Below are 19,407 nucleotides of genomic sequence, written 5' to 3' on the forward strand. Positions count from 1 at the left end.
AGCAAGGGCATTGAAGATGAAACGTGGCTGGGTCTTTCAGCATGACAATGATCCCAAACACACCGACCAGGCAACGAAGGAGTGGCTTCGTAAGAAACATTTCAAGGTCCTGGAGTGGCCTAGCCAGTCTCCAGATCTCAACCCCATAGAAAATCTTTGGAGGGAGTTGAAAGTCCGTGTTGCCCAGCGACAGCCCCAAAACATCACTGCTCTAGAGGAGATCTGCATGGAGGAATGGGCCAAAATACCAGCAACAGTGTGTGAAAACCTTGTGAAGACTTACAGAAAACGTTTGACCTGTGTCATTGCCAACAAAGGGTATATAACAAAGTATAGAGAAACTTTTGTTATTGACCAAATACTTATTTTCCACCATAATTTGCAAATAAATTCATAAAAAATCCTACAATGTGATTTTCTGGATTTTTTTTTCTCATTTTGTCTGTCATAGTTGACGTGTACCTATGATGAAAATTACAGGCCTCTCTCATCTTTTTAAGTGGGAGAACTTGCACAATTGGTGGCTGACTAAATACTTTTTTTCCCCACTGTAAGTGGAGGGTTCATTTTACTGAACAAGTAGATTGTATTTATTTTGATGGATATGCTATAAAGCGAATGAATGACTGCTATTTAGTGCAGTGTCAAGTGTTTGGTCTTTACAAAGATATAAGGCTTTAGTACATTATCCAAACAGGTTTCTGCCTCACAGGTAGACTACTAGGCTATCCTCTTGGTGTACTTTCAATCAAGTACTGTAAACACATAGTGAGTGAGTAAGATCTAAACCATCAGAGAAAATAAAATAAGACATTTTGTGCTTTCAGTTCCTAAAAAGCGATGTATTTTTTTCCACACATTGATGAAATGGAGAAGGAACAAAGCAGGTAATCATGACGTGTGATACCACCGACAACAGGCTTCAACATGATCATCACATGACTCATATGGGCGGCCTGGCATGTTGAGCTGTAGGCTTATGAAAGAGTTCCTGGAACCGCCACAGCATTCCAAGAAAACATCAGGTGTAACTTTTTTTAAATGTATTTTTTATTTAACTAGGCAAGTCATTTAAGAACAAATTCTTATTTACAATGACGGCCTACCAAAAGGCAAAAGGCCTCCTGCGGGGACAAGAGCTGGGATTAAAAGCAAAAATAATATTGGACAAAACACACATCACGACAAGAGAGACACCACAACACTACATAAAGAGAGACCTAAGACAAACATAGCATGGCAGCAACACATGACAACACAGCATGGTAGCAACACCACATGACAACATGGTAGCAACACATGGCAGCAGCACAACATGGTAGCAGCACAAAAAATGGTACAAACATTATTGGGCACAGACAACAGCACAAAGGCAAGAAGGTAGAGACAACAATACATCACGCGAAGCAGACAACTGTCAGTAAGTGTCCATGATTGAGTCTTTGAATGAAGAGATGGAAATAAAACTGTCCAGTTTGAGTGTTTTTTGCAGCTCGTTCCAGTCGCTAGCTGCAGCGAACTGAAAAGAGGAGCAACCCAGGGATGTGTGTGCTTTGGGGACATTTAACAGAATGTGACTGGCAGAACGGGTGTTGTATGTGGAGGATGAGGGCTGCAGTGGCTATCTCAGATAGGGGGGAGTGAGGCCTAAGAGGGTTTTATAAATAAGCATCAACCAGTGGGTCTTGCGACGGGTATACAGAGATGACCAGTCTACAAAGGAGTATAGAGTGCAGTGATGTGTCCTATAAGGAGCATTGGTGGCAAATCTGATGGCCGAATAGTAAAGAACATCTAGCCGCTCGACAGCACCCTTACCTGCCGATCTATAAATTACATATTTACATTTGAGTCATTTAGCAGATGCTCTTATCCAGAGCGACTTACAGTTAGTAGGTGCATACATTTTTCATACTGGCCCCCCGTGGGAAACGAACCCACAACCCTGGCGTTGCAAGCGCCATGCTCTACCAACTGAGCTACAGGGGACCTTAATCTAGCATGGGTAGGATGGTCATCTGAATCAGGGTTAGTTTGGCAGCTGGGTTGAAAGAGGAGTGATTACGATAGAGGAAACCAAGTCTAGATTTAACCTTAGCCTGCAGCTTTGATATGCGCTGAGAGAAGGACAGTGTACCGTCTAGCCATACTCCCAAGTACTTGTATGAGGTGACTACCTCAAGCTTTAAACCCTCAGAGGTAGTAATCACACCGGTGGGGAGAGGGGCATTCTTCTTACCAAACCACATGACCTTTGTTTTGGAAGTGTTCAGAACAAGGTTAAGGGCAGAGAAAGCTTGTTTGACGCTAAGAAAGCTTTGTTGTAGAGAGTTTAACACAAAATCTGGGGAGGGGCCAGCTGAGTATAAGACTATCATCTGCATATAAATGGATGAGAGAGCTTCCTACTGCCTGAGCTATGTTGTTGATGTAAATTGAGAAGAGCGTGGGGCCTAGGATCAAGCATTGGGGTACTCCCTTGGTGACAGGCAGTGGCTGAGACAGAAGATGTTCTGACTTCATACACTGCACTCTTTGAGGTAGTTAGCAAACCAGTCCAAAGACCCCTCAGAGACACCAATACTCCTTAGCCGGCCTACAAGAATGGAATGGTCTACCGTATCAAAAGCTTTGGCCAAGTCAATAAAAATAGCAGCACAACATTGCTTAGAATCAAGGGCAATGGTGACATCATTTAGGACCTTTAAGGTTGCAGTGACACATCCATAACCTGAGCGGAAACCAGATTGCATACCAGAGAGAATACTACAGACATCAAGAAAGCCAGTCAGTTGATTACTGACAAGTTTTTCTAACACTTTTGATAAACAGGGCAAAATAGAAATTGGCCTTTAACAGTTAGGATCAGCTTGATCTCTCCCTTTAAATAAAGGACACGTGGCTGTAACTAACCTCAAGACATGTTGCATTCAAATATCACTTGAGTTGTGGAGGCAAAGCAAATGAGAGCTCTCTACTCCTCCTCCTCACCCAATGGCACTACGCCTCAGGAGGACCCGACCTCGCCACTTTCACTGAGCTGTTTGATATTTATTTGATAACAGGGGAAAGAAGTGAGAGGGTGGGACCTTTTAAATGAACCTGATAGGTTTCCTGGAACTGACAAACACCTTATATGACAGTAGATATTAACACTGGAAAACATCAGATGCCAAATGATTGTCTTGTATAACAAAGTAGAAAAGAACAACTTGAACGTGGGTGAAGTTATTCAAACATTTGAGCAGCTTTGTATTGTTGACTGAATAAGTTATTGTCTAGTCTTATCTTTAACTACTATTCAAAAGGCTTAAGAGAAAACAACTGCACAAATACATTCCTAGCTCTTACAACTGACCCACTCACTGCAAGGGCACACTGGTTGAATGAACGTTCTTTCAAAGTATTGTGACGTGGAATCAACATTGAATTCTAAAATACTTCATCAACCAGTACTGTTTCCATCTAAAGTGCATTCTGAAAGTATTCATAACCCTCAACTTTTTCCACATTTTGTTAGGTTACAGGCTTATTCTAAAATTGATTCAATATTTTTTTCTCATCAATCCACAAGCAATACCCAATAATGGCAAATCGAAAAAAGGTTTTTATAAATTTTTGCAAATGTATTAAAAATGAAAAACAGAAATACCTTATTTACATAGGTATTCAGACCCTTTGCTATGAGACTCGAAATTGAGCTCAGCTGCATCCTGTTTCCATTGATCATCCTTGAGATGTTTCTACAAGTTGATTGGAGTCAACCTGTGGTAAATTCAATTGATTGGACATGATATGGAAAGGCACACACCTGTCTATATAAGGTCCCAAAGTTGACAGTGCATGTCAGAGCAAAAACCAAGCCATGAGGTCGAAGGAATTGTCTGTAGAGCGCCGAGACAGGATTGTGTCGAGGCACAGATCTGGGGAAGGGTACCCAAACATTTCTGCAGCATTGAAAGTCCCCAAGAACACAGTGGCCTCCATCATTCTTAAATGGAAGAAGTTTGGAACCACCAAGACTCTTCCTAGAGCTGGCTGCCCGGCCAAACCAAGATTGAACTCTTTGGCATGAATGCCAAGCGTCACGTCTGGAGGAAACCTGGCACCATCCCTACGGTGAAGCATGGTGGTGGCAGCATCATGCTGGGAAATGTTTTTCAGCAGCAGGGACTGGGAGACTCAGTTGGTAGAGCATGGCGCTTGCAACGCCAGGGTTGTGGGTTCGATTCCCAAGGGGGGGCAGTAAGGAAAATGTATGCACTCACTAACTGTAAGTCGCTCTGGATAAGAGCGTCTGCTAAATGACTCAAATGTAAATGTAAACTAGTCAGGATCGAGGGAAAGATGAACGGAGCAAAGTACAGAGAGATCCTTGATGAAAACTGCTCCAGAGCGCTCAGGACCTCAGACTGGGGCGAAGGTTCACCATCCAACAGGACAACGACCCTAAGCACACAGCCAAGACAACGCAGGAGTGGCTTTGGGACAAGTCTCTGAATGTCCTTGAGTGGCCCAGCCAGAGCCTGGACTTGAACCCGATCGAACATCTCTGGAGAGACCTGAAAATAGCTTTGTAGCGACGCTCCCCATCCAAACTGACAGAGCTCGAGAGGATCTGCAGAGGAGAATGGGAGAAACTCCCCAAATACAGGTGTGCCAAGCTTGTAGCGTCATACCCAAGAAGACTCGAGGCTGTAATCGCTGCCAAAGGTGCTTCAACAAAGTACTGAGTAAAGGGTCTGAATACTTATGTAAATGTAATATTTCAGTTTTTTTTAAATGTCAAATAAAATATGCCTAATCAAATGTGAAATTCAACATAATTTCAACCACCCAATATAGGATGAAAAAGATTAACATTTCAATGTGGAATTTCAATGTATACATAGTTCTCTGACTTAATTTGAGGTTGTTACACCAATGTATTTAAGTTAAAGTTTTACCCTAATTTCAGTGTTTACACATACTTCCACGTCACAATACGTTGACAAATTACGTTGAAACGACGTTGATTCAACCAGTGTGCCCCCAGTGGGGAGACGTTTCACTTTTTACACCCGGCTGTCTCTAGAACTAAGAGGATGACTGACTGTCAAAGGACTACACTTCCCTTGGTCCCAAGTCCATCCTCATTCTGGCCAATGATGGGAATTAGCTTCTGACCACGGGATCCTACAACTGTCTGCTCATGGTTTACATTTCTACAGGGGCCATTATATTCACTCCTTTTGTCAAGTGCAATTTGTGCTCAGTCAGGTACTGTGGGCTGTTGGGGAAGTCTCTGACAGTGGTTAGACATGGGGGTGGAAAACAATACTTGCATACTCTGTCTATCCGGAGTCTTTTTACAACTTTAACCACGCTAAGCCTCACATGCTTCCCTCCAACAACCATCTGGTTCCACCCCCTCCCCACCCCCATGCTCAGTATAAGTTAAAAACAACCCATTATGGGAAGCTTCAAAATGGCATCTCATTCTGAGAAGCAACCAAATGTGAAATGATTCCAAATGTCAACAGACCAAATATGGTGAATGTTGACCTGGGTCTCTCGTGCTTTAACATTTTAACATTTTACATTTTAGTCATTTAGCAGACGCTCTTATCCAGAGCGACTTACAGTTAGTGAATGCATACATGTTTTTATTAATTTTTTTCATACTGGCCTCCCGTGGGAAACGAACCCACATCCCTGCCGGCCAAACCCTCCCCTACCTCGGACGACGCCGGACCAATTGTGCGCCGCCCATTTAACTCAGGGAACTCAGAGGGGGCTAGAAGTGGTGACCCACTGCATTGCACAAGGAGAGGCCCTGTGGAAAACTCAATGACTGTTTGATAGCTGCACACGCACCCATCACTGTGCTATTCTTCTATGTCTGCCAAGGCTGAAAACATTATTCTGAACACTTTTGGTCAGGGCTGTATCAAATTACATATAGCCTAACCCTTTTGGTTTTCCCCTCACGTCCCTAATATACTTCCAACACAGGATTTAGGTTGGGCTAACCGATACCCTCACTGACAGTACTGCCAATATACACAGACCCAAAACATTTAAAACTGTAGCCAAAAGAGGATCCCTCATTTCTAAATGTAGCCCACACGACTTTCAGCTAGCATTGCTTCCTCCCACTTGTTTTCACTCAGCGTGGTGGAAGGTGAGGTATCATGCCATTTCAGTGATATCACACTGCTCGAACTCATGGGCAGGGTTACACAGGGATTTCCCTCTGCAGTGCACTCACTCATGTTTTCCATGCCCACTTCATTTATTTACTGTACAAAAGCTGTGAAAAACTACAGTGAAAGGTCAAACATAGACAAACATGGAAAAAAACAATTCACCTGCCCTTTGATGAACAGAGAAAGAGGGGTGGGGTAGGTACAGTTGAAGTCGGAAGTTTACATACACTTAGGTTGGAGTCATTAAAACTTGTTTTTCAACCACTCCACAAATTTCTTGTTAACAAACTAGTTTTGGCAAGTCGGTTAGGACATCTACTTTGTGCATGACACAAGTAATTTTTCCAACAATTGTTTACATACAGATTATTTCACTGTATCACAATTCCAGTGGGTCAGAAGTTTACATACACTAAGTTGACTGTGCCTTTAAACAGCTTGGAAAATTCCAGAAAATGATGTCGTGGCTTTAGAAGCTTCTGATAGGCTAATTGACATAATTTGAGTCAATTGGAGGTGTACCTGTGGATGTATTTCAAGGCCTACCTTCAAACTCAGTGCCTCTTTGCTTGACATCATGGGAAAATCAAAAGAAATCAGCAAAGACCTCAGAAAAAAAATGGTAGACCTCCACAAGTCTGGTTCATTCTTGGGAGACATTTCCAAATGCCTGAAGGTACCACGTTCATCTGTACAAACAATAGTACGCAAGTATAAACCCCATGGGACCACGCAGCCGTCATACCGCTCAAGAAGGAGACGCGTTCTGTCTCCTAGAGATGGACGTACTTTGATGCGAAAAGTGCAAATCAATCCCAGAACAACAGCAAAGGACCTTGTGAAGATGCTGGAGGAAACAGGTACAAAAGTATCTATATCCACAGTAAAGAGTCCTATATCGACATAACCTGAAAGGCCGCTCAGCAAGGAGGAAGCCACTGCTCCAAAACCGCCATAAAAAAGCCAGACTACGGTTTTCAACTGCACATGGGGACAAAGATCGTACTTTTTGGAGAAATGTCCTCTGGTCTGATGAAACAAAAATAGAACTGTTTGGCCATAATGACCATCGTTATGTTTGGAGGAAAAAGGGGGACGCTTGCAAGCCGAAGAACACCATCCCAACCGTGAAGCACGGGGGTGGCAGCATCATGCTGTGGGGGTGCTTTGCTGCAGGAGGGACTGGTGCACTTCACAAAATAGATGGCATCATGAGGAAGGAAAATTCTGTGGATATATTGAAGCAACATCTCAAGACATCAGTCAGGAAGTTAAAGCTTGGTCGTAAATGGGTCTTCCAAATGGATAATGACCCCAAGCATACTTCCAAAGTTGTGGCAAAATGGCTTAAGGACAACAAAGTCAAGGTATTGGAGTGGCCATCACAAAGCCCTGACCACAATCCTATAGAACATTTGTGGGCAGAACTGAAAAAGCGTGTGCGAGCAAGGAGGCCTACAAACCTGACTCAGTTACACCAGCTCTGTCAGGAGGAATGGGCCAAAATTCACCCAACTTATTGTGGGAAGCTTGTGGAAGGCTACCCGAAACGTTTGACACAAGTTAAATAATTTAAAGGCAATGGCTACCAAATAGTAATTGAGTGTATGTAAACTTCTGACCCACTGGGAATGTGATGAAAAAAATAGAAAGCTGAAATAAATCATTCTCTCTACTATTATTCTGACATTTCACATTCTTAAAATGAAGTGGTGATCCTAACTGACCTAAGACAGGGAATTTTTACTGGGATTAAATGTCAGGAATTGTGAAAAACTGAGTTTAAATGTATTTGGCTAAGGTGTATGTAAACATCCGATTTCAACTGTATAAGTCAAACCAAAAAGACAAATATACTTCTACAACCTTACTGACTGCCGAGGTTTTAGTCATGATGAGTCCCTGGTTCTGCTCTCCCAGACATGGGTGGTGGTGGTAGGGTAGTAGGGGCCACTGTGCCAGGTATTTGGGAGGACCAATTCCATTTAAATTCAGTCAATTCATGAAAAGAACTGATATTCATTTTCAAAGAGGATTTTCCTATTCTATAATTGATGGGAATTGAAATGGAACGGACCTCAACCTCGTTCCTCTCCCTCTCTCATCATCGGTGTCTGCTCCTCTCCTTGTCTTTAGACTTCTTGGGTGAGTGACTATGGCTACTCTCCCTGTGGCCCTTGTCACGGCCCTCTGGGCGGTGCTTTTCACGGGACTTGCTGTGCTGATGGTGGCCGTCTCCGTCTCTTTCCCTGGAGCGAGAACACTGCCTGTGTCTTTTTCTCCTGCCGGGGCTCCTCACTGTCCCACTGTAGGTATAACATGGGAGAGAAAGAGGTTTGACAAAGGTTATAGAGAAATCTTTGGTGTTTTCTGTAACACAGCCAAGTCAAACACTGTGGAATGACTCTGTGTTGCTGGAGTGACTGATGTCACAACTGTTGAAATAATAGGCCATAACCAAATTACATGAGCCATGCTTACTCATATATTCTTACTCTAATGCTCTGACTGAACATTATTGTGAAACAAAATACATTTTTCCTTTCCCAGCCTAACACAAGGAAAACAAACAATGAGTTGGGGGGACAATCTTCGGTCAACCTTGGATTTCTTGGACTTCCTGGTGTCCTCGTTGACTGAGTGATTGTGCTTCTTGTCTGTGTTTCTTCTCAGCATGCTGATGGCTCATTCCTTCTTCCTCTAAAAGCAGGTCGTACTTGGAGCTTTTGAGAACGTTAAGTAAAACTTGAAGTAAAACTTGTAATTCTGTAATGCCAAGTCAACATTTCAAACAGAGAAAGTCTTTCTTCCAGAGAAATGTCATTCCCTCCAACAAAAACGTCTTCACAATAGTTGACCTCTCTAACCTAATAGCTATGTGAAATGGTGCACAGTTGAGTTTAAGTATTTAACACGTTTCTAACCCCCATCTTTCACTTCATATTGAATAGCAAATATAAAAACATTTAAGGATACTCTTGCTTGGGTTTGACTTTATCCTTAAGAGCTCATTTGGATACCACGTATTTTTCATAGGCCTTGAAGTCTTCCTTGGTATACTTCCCACCTAGAAAACAAGACCTGGTTAAGTTCTCTACTTAGAAGAGAAGGTAAATGGCACATCCTTCAACTAAAGTGTCCGATTACAGCTTAACGTCTCTGAAAGTATACATAATGGAATTATTGAAAAACCCAAAACATTAAAAAAAGTTAATGAGTTGTTTTAATAAGTGTTTACCTTTGCCTTTCCATTTAATATTTGAGACAGACTGGCTGGCTGAAGTCCCGTGTAGCTCAGTTGGTAGAGCATGGCGTTTGCAACGCCAAGGTTGTGGGTTCGATTCCCACGGGGGGCCAGTATGAAAAAAATAAAAAATATGTATGCACTCACTAACTGTAAGTCGCTCTGGATAAGAGCGTCTGCTAAAATGACTAAAAAAAAAGGCCTTTTCACAGTCCTCCTCCTGTGGAGAGAATTGACACCAATTATATCTAAGAGGGTCAACTGAGCCCTTATGTGAATAAGGAAACAACCTATCAATTCAGTAAACAAAACCCTTTCAAGTGAATTATTGTGTTTTCTCAATTCTGACTAACTGGTGCCCTCTATTTGTATTCTGCATTACTGCACTTAAACTGTTAAAAAATGAATCTCTTTTTATCATTGTTGTAAAATTATTTAATGCTAACTCATGGTACATATAGAAATCAAGTGAAAACCAAACAAATACACACCTTTTCAAACTCGATGAAAGCATAGCACAGAGACTCTCCTGACTTCCAGTCTCTGATGATCTCACAGCTGTACCGAAATAAGAACATGTTAATACGGGATAATTCACCAAGATTCTACCAAGTCTCCTTTCAATTTCAATATTGAAATGGTTAGGACTAGGTCAATTTCTAATTAAATATGTATCGTAGTGTCATGGAGGCCAGTATATTGAAATAGACAGGGTGAAGTGGTCTATTGTACCATTTAATAAGTCCGAAGCGAGAGAAGATGATTTCCAGGTCCTCATCTGTGGTCACAGGGTTCAGCTTACACACAAACAGAACATTCTCAGGAGATTTCACTTCCGCATCAGGGAGATCACCCACCTACACAAGCATATATGCACATACACACGGCAATGTCTCAAACCACAAAACTCTCATAAAACCACCATATTATCTTTACAACACTAATATGTTTACCAGCTACTGAACTACTGTTTGGGTTCCTCAACAGCAATCTGTACACAAAGTGGTCATGTGGAATGTTACAAAATCTCCTCTGCAATCACTCCTGAAAGTATGTGCATCCTCTACAAGGCTAGGTGGACCGAACCACAAGACCCCCCTCTCACCATCTCCAGCAGGATGGCCTGGGTCTTGGCCTCCTTCTCCTTCAGCAGCTCATCCAGCTCCTCTGCCTCCTTCCCATCTGTGTCGTTGATCACTTCATCTGCTCCAATACAACCACTCTACACACCAAAGACGGGAAAGTAAGGTTTGACTTTGCAAATGAACAAAGGTGTACAGTATATAACATCAAAAGCGTCAGTTACTTTTGTTCAGTTATTGAGAAAATCATTCACCTTTCCTTTGATGAACAGAGAAACTATAACTTAAACCTTATGGCTTTATATGAAAGTAACATTATTTCCAAATTGTTCAAATCTCATCCATTTCTTCCTCTGAAATGGGAGACATGCATTGCTTTGACTTCAATGGTACTGAAAGTACCCAGTCACTCACATCCAGCTGTTCCTTGGTAGGCTCAGGGGAGCGGTCCGGCACAGGCAGGTCAGCAGGGTCATCGAAAGGGTCTTCCAGGATCACAGTGTGGTTTATCCTGCAATGACACAAAACAAGTATTACACCTCTTTTCTTTCCACCTTATACTGGGATGTCCATCTGAGTAGAAGGTCATTGTATCTATACCTCTGTATGGGAGGTATTCATGAGGGAATTAGAAAGTGTATTCAATTCAGTTGTAATTTACCCCTAAAATCGCTGCATTTAAAGTTGATTCAAGAAAATGAAATCTGCTGACCTGATATCCTGAAAAGGGATGAAGTCCTTGTCAACGAAGGTCTCATTGATCTTGGCTAAGACATCCATACCCTCTGACACCTCACCGAACACAGTGTGGACCCCATCCAGGTAGTCCAGGTTCTCACCAGTGGTGATCAGGAACTGGGGGGTAAAGAAATTGTTACAGCACAAGTAAGCTGACCTGAACATTTCTGAGATTTAAGATGCTTGCTATCTATCCTGCTCGAATCAGTAGGCTAACTTTGTTGCTTTCAAACGGATAGTAGTTAAATCCTGAGGAGGTGGATGGCAGTTTTACCAACCTGAGAACCATGCTGGTCACTGCCATTGTTTACCATGGACACCATCCCCTTCTTTCTGTGTTTGATCTATGGGTTTTTCTCTGCATCAAAGAAGCGGGCTTGGTCTCCATTGAGTTTACTGAGGGTATAGAAAAGACATCATTACATTTACATTTTAGTCATTTAGCAGACAGTCTTATCCAGAGTGAGTTACAGGAGCAATTAGGGTTAAGTGTAGCTAGCCTCTTTTAGAATCCAAAGAGTGAAATATTTACACACTCGTCTCTAACATGTTGGCTCAGCATTCCCGAACAGTCCCATTACAAGTCAGAATGTTGTTCATTTCAACTAACTTTACCTGTTGTTCGCCGATTTTAGTAATCTGATAAACAATACCCACAGGGAAATGTTATCAACCCGACCTTCAGTTCGCTGGTCTGTATATCGGTTTGTATTTATGGTTTTTATTTTCAATACTGATGCAATTCGCACATGACAAACCGAACCACAAACCGAATGGCAAACACTTCCAGCTGATTAAGAGGAAACATGCTTCGGTCGACTAGCTACGTTCAGTTACATTCGGCTATTGTTTACATATTGTGCATCACGTGAAATGCGTCAAAGATTGAAAATGCAGGTGACAGAACCTAACCGCGACGCAAAAGGTTGTGTAAACAAGAGTTTCCTGTGGATACCCCATCTCCAGCTCCTACCGCCAAAAGGACCAACAGCATGTATAACCGGTAAAGTAAGTGTAAATATAATTGTATTCAACATTCTGGCTTGTAGAGACTATTGCGTATTTTTAAGGGCTACTTCGGTCAGACTGAAAATCAATGGAGTAACCATGGTAACAGTCTGACGTTTAGGCAAGGTTAAGTGCTTTGCTCAAGGGCACATCCACAGATTTTTCACAAATCAACATTCCTGTAATATATATTTTTTTAAACAGCTGTGATGATTTTAGACATTGATGCTGATGAAGAGGACTGACCCATAGACAGATTCTCCACCACGGCCAGTCCCAGTTGGATCTCCAGTCTGCACAATAAAGTCTCTCTGGACATTGTGGACAAGGCAGTAGTTGTAGAATTTGATTTTGCATAACTTCAGGAAATTCAGAAAGGCTGTAAAAAAAGGAGATAATCAGTATTATGAGAGCAACACATCAAAAGACATTAGGAATTCCCTTGCCCTTGATCATGACTCTCAGTTCCATTACATTACACATAAGAATCATTGGAGGAAGGGGTCTTCTGTATGGGGGAGTTTTGTTAAGAGTCCCGACGCTCGGTCTGAACATTAACATGCATCGCTTGCGGTACGGTTTTGGAAGCATATGTCACTTATCGTTCATATCTGCGAGAAATAAATTGATACACACCTTTATAGGGTTAGGGTTCCACACTGCCATATTTCCATGTTCAGCGCTTGTTTACGGAAAACAGCCGGAAGACAGAGTGGACTACCTGTGGTAATTAGCTATCTGCATCTCTGAACACCTGTGTGTAAACAGAAGATGGACGCCACAAATGTGTTGTCACTGAAAAATACTGTCGGCTGCAACTGTGTTAAAACCGGTCAAAACAGTGTACAGCAGTGGAGGCTCCTCAGAGGAGGAAGGTGAGGACCATCCTCCTCAGTGAATTTCATAAAAATAAAAATTGTGAAACATTTAAAGTTATCCTTTTTAGATAAAACTATACAAAATATATTCACGTCACCAAATAATTGAATAAAACACACTGTTTTGCAATAAAGCTCTACAGTTGCCTCAACAGCACTCTGTAGGGTAGCACCATGGTGTAGCCGGAGGACAGTTGGCTTCCGTCCTCCTCTGGGTACATTGACTTCAATACAAAACCTAGGAGCCTCATGGTTCTCACCCCCTTCCATAGACTTACACAGTAATTATGACAACTTCCGGAGGACATCCTCCAACCTATCAGAGCTCTTGCAGCATGAACTGACATGTTGTCCACCCAATCAAAGGATCAGAGAATGAATCTAGTACTGAAAGCATAAGCCACAGCTAGCTAGCACTACAGTGCATAAAATGTGGTGAGTAGTTGACTCAAAGAGAGAGAAAGACAATAGTTGAACACTTTTGAACAAATTGATTTCTTCAAAAATGAAGGAGGAGCAAGAGAGAGAGAGAGCTAGCTATATATATATCTATATATAAATGTACTTTCACTTACTTAGCTAGCAAATGCAGCTAGCTAGTTTAGCCTACTCAAACACCCGGTTCAAACAGAGAGGGATGCTATGTTAGCTAGCTGGCTATGGCTATCCAACACTGGAACTTCCAAGTCAAGGTAAGCTTTTGGTTTTACAAATGTATTGCCACCGGGGCCCGCCGGTGTAACTGCTAAACCGCTTACTGACTGTTCACAGGTCTGCATGATTGTAGCGGGTTTACTAATACGTTAGTTCTATTAGCTATGTTGACTATAACGTTACTTTAACTAATATGGTGACAATGATGTAGGCTGTGTGTAGCAGTTATGATATGTAAAGGTTTTTTTCACCTGGTCACAGACAGCTGATGTGTTGTGCATTGAAGTCCACAAGCGAAGGGAAAAGGTGAGGAGGAGAGTGCGTAGATGCGAGAAGGAATACAACAAGCTGTTTGTATGTGGCTATGAAAGTGAACTGTTGAAAAACGTTTCTTAAAATGGAACGAAACGGGGATAAACATACATTAATTTGTCCAATAGAAACTCTTGTTTGCAACTGTTGGACTAATGACTACACCTTAGACCAGCTAGATGGCAGGCAAGAGTGTGCAAGGCAGTATTGTATGCGTCACGGTATGTCACCTCAAATCTTTCTCTCGACCTGTGTGCACCTATGTTGTAAACTTTCATTCATTGGCTAGGTTGTAGCAACCTCATGATGGGTATGGGGAAAATTCGAGTATCATGTAGTAGCCTAAACCTATCGATGTTACATTGAACTGGGTGAATGGAATATGAATGACAGTCATCCAATATGCTGTAATAGAAATAAGGTCATGCTCATTAAAAAAATAATCGTCCTCCTGCATTTTAAACGGCACCGACCGCAACGGCCAGGTGTACAGTAAGTGTGAATTTTGCATTTGTGAAATTATTTTGATGTGATATGAAAGTAGAGGGATTTATGTTTCTAGAACCGTACCGCAATTGAAAATCGATTCACGTTTAGATTGAGGATTTGGCTATTTTGGCATCCAGAAGCAACCTCTGTAGCTCAATTGGTAGAGCATGTATGCACGCATGACTGTAAGTCGCTTTGGATAAAAGCGTCTGCTAAATGGCATATTATATTATTATTATAAACAGAACATGTCAGGAAGGTCCTTGCACCTTGGACTGTAGGATTAACGTTAGGCTCCCTTAGTCCATTAATATTGGCTAGGAATTCCCTTCCCTGAATTTCAATGATGCACCACATTAACACAGAGTAAACTGTCAGATTAAGTGTACCCATGGCAATCCTATGTTTCTGAATGTTAGTTAGTTAGCTATCTGAAATATAAAATTAACAAGTTAGCTAACAGTTAGCAATACTAGCTAGCTAGCTATTTGCTATAGCTGGGCAATGGTTAGCAATCTTGCTAGCTAGCACTTGCTAGCATTATAATAAAAGGTGAGATTTTACTTTGAGCAAATGTCATTATTATAAAATGTAGGCTGTGTGTTACCAGACATCATTAACGTTGGTGTGTTGGTGGATGTTTGCTTACTTTTAGGCCGTTCTTCTGTAAATAAATCAATGACAATATCACCCAATGTTGTTTCAAGAAGAACCGCCATGCTTGCGTAGTGACTGCGCACGCGCTCTTGATTGATTTCCGTGTCACTTGGGCGGGGGGTGTTGTTTCCTCCACAATCTTACGACAGCTAGAAGATGGCGATGAAACGAACATCAATTTATGCTCTATGTGTACTGTTTATGTCATTAATTTTTGCTGAGTCGCCACCTCGGCAATTAAACACGGTAGGAGAGGACTATACTACTAGATAGCTACATGAACAAGCTAGACTCGTATGTTTACCTGCTGAATGCAGCTAGCTAGTCAACGTTAGTCAGCTATAGTACAGTAGGAACGTTAATCTTGGTAGCTAGCTAGCTAGCTAACGTTACCTTTGTTGCTATCTGACTCACTGCAGCTAGCTAATATTTATGTTGTTAGCCAGGTAGCATGAGCGTAATACTAGCAAGCTAGAATGCCCTCAAGTATTAGGTAGCTAACTTATATGATGATCATAATAATTAATGGCCTGCTTTCCCATTCTTGATTCTCAAACAGGAAAGCATTCTGATCAATGTGACAGCAGGGCCATTGGATGATACACAGGTGCAGGAGTCCAACAACTTGCAGGTAAGCTATAATATTGTGTAGTGTGGTCCAAGATTAAGCCTGTCATAATGGTATTGAATAACAACATAACGTATAGCTCAATACATGTTCATTTTTAGATCAACTTGAATATTTCAGTGGATGAAGATCAGGTGCTCATCAATGACATCCCTGTGGAGTTGTCAGGGGTGACCAGGTTGAACTGCCAAGCCTTGCTGTGTGAGTAGTGAACATGTTTCTGCTGCTTATAACTTAGCTACAGCACAACATTTTGCACCTGATTAAAACAGCTTTTCACTCTGTTTACAGTGGATACCACCAATGGCACAAGTGAATTTGAATCTGGTGACTATGTCTCCACTGTCACCCGGGTGATGGTGAGCCAGAATCGCCTGTGGAGTGATTCAGAAGAGGTGGTGTCTCTCCAAGTGTTCAGCGAGGTCATCGAGATGGAGGGGAAAAAGGTAAAGTTGGTTGATTGAGAAAAGGACAATAAAATAATGGTGTTAGGGTATTTATGTAACAGCTTAAGGAGCATATTTGCACCATGGTGGTACAATGATGGAAAATCTGTGATCTTATGACTTTGTATCCTTTTCTATCATTTAGGTCCAGCAGCCAGAAATGTGTGAAGTGAAGATACTGATGAGCCCCAATTTCCAGACGCTTGCTCAGTATACCAACACCTATCCCATTGGACACAGCGAGATTTTCAGGATCCCAAGGGAAAATGATGTGGTCATCACAGATCCAACAAATCCTAAAAAAGGTATGCAAGAACAGCTGTTTTCGTTCACTTCTCGTACTCTCACATGAAAAGGACAAGATAACTGAATTCCATTGCTAAAGCAATGTTCCTAAATCAGTTGGTGAATGATAATGATCCACTTCCTTCTGCTCAGCTGAAGACCAAGTGATGTCCCAGACCACCAGTCATTACCCTCTGAAGCATGCTGACACCACCCAGGAGGAGACTGCTGCCCCAGGCAAGCTCCCAGAGACTCCCCTTCGCATGGACCCAGACCTGCTGTATGATAACAATGATGAGGGTGATGACTTGGGAGGGCTGTCGGATCAGATGCAGACAGAGGCACCGCTCAAAGAATCTATCTCTTCTTACAGTGTAAGTAAATTGGACATCGGATCCAAATCAAAACCACAAAATTCCATTACTATAATGTGCTCTGGACTTAAAATCTGTTTGCAGGCCATGTGTCGATGGGTGGAGGAGGTGAGGGACCGCTTGCGACGCTTCTGGTCTGAGTCCTTGCCCCTGTTCTTCTTGGTCATGTGGGTGGTGGTGATTGGTGTGGTTGGGTCAGCGGTCATTGTCAAGATCCTGGACATGTTCTTCCCAACATGCGAACACAAGTACGTTTTCACACAGGTCCTGTTCAACCTGCTTACATGATTGTTGTAGAATTAAATGAAACTTTGCCAGGTCAGTGTGCAGGATTTGTCCTTACTGCCAAGACCAGTTAATTAGGCACGTCCGTTCTCTCATCTTTTCTTAAGGGTGATGCTCATGAGGAAAACTGATAATGTTGTACTTTTCCTCTAGGGGAATTTTCCATTTAAATCCTGTGACTCTGATGCTGGAAGATGAGAAACACACCCTGCTGGAGAACATTGAAATAGAGGCAGAGGAGGAGAAAAGGCCTTCAATGAAAACTGAAGAAGGATGAAGTGGATGAGTCTGATTACATCTGTTGAAAACACAAGGCATTATGTGGTTAGAGAAACCATCATCTCTTTGTAGCACTTATTACACATGCATTGCATACACAACATGATTCACTTTATTTCTCAAACATTATACCCTCCTCTCAAAACATGAATCTGAAATGTTACTACTGGAAGCAGAGCTACCTACTGCACACTGTGTTACTTTTCATATTATGATTGTGTTACCTCACAGTGCCTCTGTAACGATTCTACTTTGCATTATGAAATACTGACTTATTTTTGATTGCTCATTTCATACTATTTTAGCATTCTGACTGGATGATACTGAGGATTTGGTGTTTGGTGTTTGTTTGCATGCAACTTTAAATCATAACAGATTAACAGCTTTTATTTACTGCATTTTCAGCCAGTGCACAATATTATGTTGGAGCCTCACCAATGCATTTGTTGTAAAATGTCAACAACAAAACATATTTTGATCTTGCTATTGCATTTTGACTGAACTTGACTGGCCTGTGCTTAGGTTCATAAAAGGACAGGTGGTCCTAGTCTTGCACCCATCATTATGAGTGCAGTGCAGAACAAATAATGATCAAATATTAGATCTCATTCCAACCATTTCAATTGATCGAGAAGAAACTGTTAGTTCCTATAGCTGAATGATCTCTGGGGCATATTCACTTGACTCTTTGTCACAGAACATTGCAGATAGACCTGGAAAGTATAGAACAGACATTAACTGCATTAGAGTCATGCCCAGTCTATACATTCCATTTCTGTTCACGCTGAAACATTGCACTCTGAATACACCCCTGCTGCTTTATGCCTGTTTTTTATGTGTTTTAACTTCATTGAAATGTATGAATGGTTACTGGATGTTCTTTGCAATGTGAATTAATGACAATGGCCGTGCACAGTCAACATAGACATCTGAAGCTACACTTATAGGACCTTATACACTTTACCTTCAGTCTCAGAATATAGTTATAGTCAAACCTACTCCTCTCCCAATAGCTTATTGGCTGGTTTGCCTCAAAGCAGGCTAGGCATGGTCAAAATAGAATTGTATCAATGTGATTCTCAAGACTAGGCGCCTGGTTGACTTACGCATGGCATTGAATGGGGCCCTGGCACATTGACTTTCTGCCTCAGAACTTAGTAGCCATAGTAGGGAATGCAGTTGGCTGTCAATGTAACAGCTTCATAATAGGAAACTGCATGCTGATTTGAACTTGAGTGGGTGAAGTAGAACTTAAACAGTTATTTTACCTCTTGCTTCTATGGTGCCTCAAAATTCAATTTCAGTCTTGTGTTTTACTGAAGCATGGGAGCATGGCATGTGTTTTCATTCAAATCAAACTGTACATTGAATTCCCAAATCCTGCTCAATAAATGTTTCTGTAAATGTTCTTGTGACGTTCACTCAGTCTACACAATACAGCCAGGTTGCATGTAAAGAAAGCACATGGAAGCCTCGTCAATGCAAGTCATATTTTACTGTTAGTTTTCTATGATTGTATATAAATTCACATTTGAACCAGTTGGTCCCCTAAATACACATTACGAAAATAAAATCAAGTGCATATAAGAAATGTTTTCAGGTAGTGCAACTTTGATTAACAGATATCCCAATAGCACCTCACCAGATAAAACCCAAAGCCACTGGATACATTGGTAACAAAAGGTGTTCAAGGCAAATAGAATGGATCATAGGATTTGCTCTGTGGATCCATAATAAAACACTAATATTGAACATGATTCAGAATGTTTTCTACCAATTGTCTTTCACCCACGAGACTAATTTATATTCTTCATAACAGACCGAAAATAATAGCATATTATAAACTGTGTAGTTTGGGTC

The 19,407-nt window shown here is 41.6% G+C and overlaps 2 protein-coding genes and 1 pseudogene across 2 annotated transcripts in view; 1 reads left to right on the top strand and 2 right to left on the bottom strand.

Annotated features, from left to right (window-relative positions):
• The window catches only part of LOC121552356 (endoribonuclease ZC3H12A-like), a 20,708-nt gene extending 11,179 nt beyond the window's left edge, over nucleotides 1-9,529 (bottom strand). Inside the window, exons 1-4 of the mRNA XM_041865220.1 lie at nucleotides 9,427-9,529; nucleotides 9,165-9,255; nucleotides 8,790-8,911; nucleotides 8,266-8,494 (exon numbers count right to left, since the gene is read on the bottom strand). The gene's annotated coding sequence lies outside the window, so the exon portion shown is untranslated. The remainder of the gene's footprint in view (nucleotides 1-8,265; nucleotides 8,495-8,789; nucleotides 8,912-9,164; nucleotides 9,256-9,426) is intronic.
• Nucleotides 8,393-15,323, bottom strand: LOC121552161 (annotated as a pseudogene).
• Nucleotides 15,324-15,364: 41 nt separating this feature from the next.
• On the top strand, nucleotides 15,365-18,955 carry LOC121552958 (glycoprotein integral membrane protein 1-like). The gene is made up of 8 exons (XM_041866075.1): nucleotides 15,365-15,496; nucleotides 15,810-15,881; nucleotides 15,980-16,079; nucleotides 16,170-16,324; nucleotides 16,470-16,629; nucleotides 16,763-16,983; nucleotides 17,068-17,231; nucleotides 17,422-18,955. Exons 1-8 carry the CDS (start codon nucleotides 15,407-15,409, stop codon nucleotides 17,543-17,545), a joined length of 1,086 nt encoding a protein of 361 aa, XP_041722009.1. The 5' UTR covers nucleotides 15,365-15,406; the 3' UTR covers nucleotides 17,546-18,955.
• The last annotated feature ends 452 nt before the right edge of the window (nucleotides 18,956-19,407 follow it).

The sequence above is a fragment of the Coregonus clupeaformis genome, unplaced genomic scaffold (genome assembly GCF_020615455.1).
Source record: "Coregonus clupeaformis isolate EN_2021a unplaced genomic scaffold, ASM2061545v1 scaf0101, whole genome shotgun sequence".
Lineage (NCBI taxonomy): Eukaryota > Metazoa > Chordata > Actinopteri > Salmoniformes > Salmonidae > Coregonus > Coregonus clupeaformis.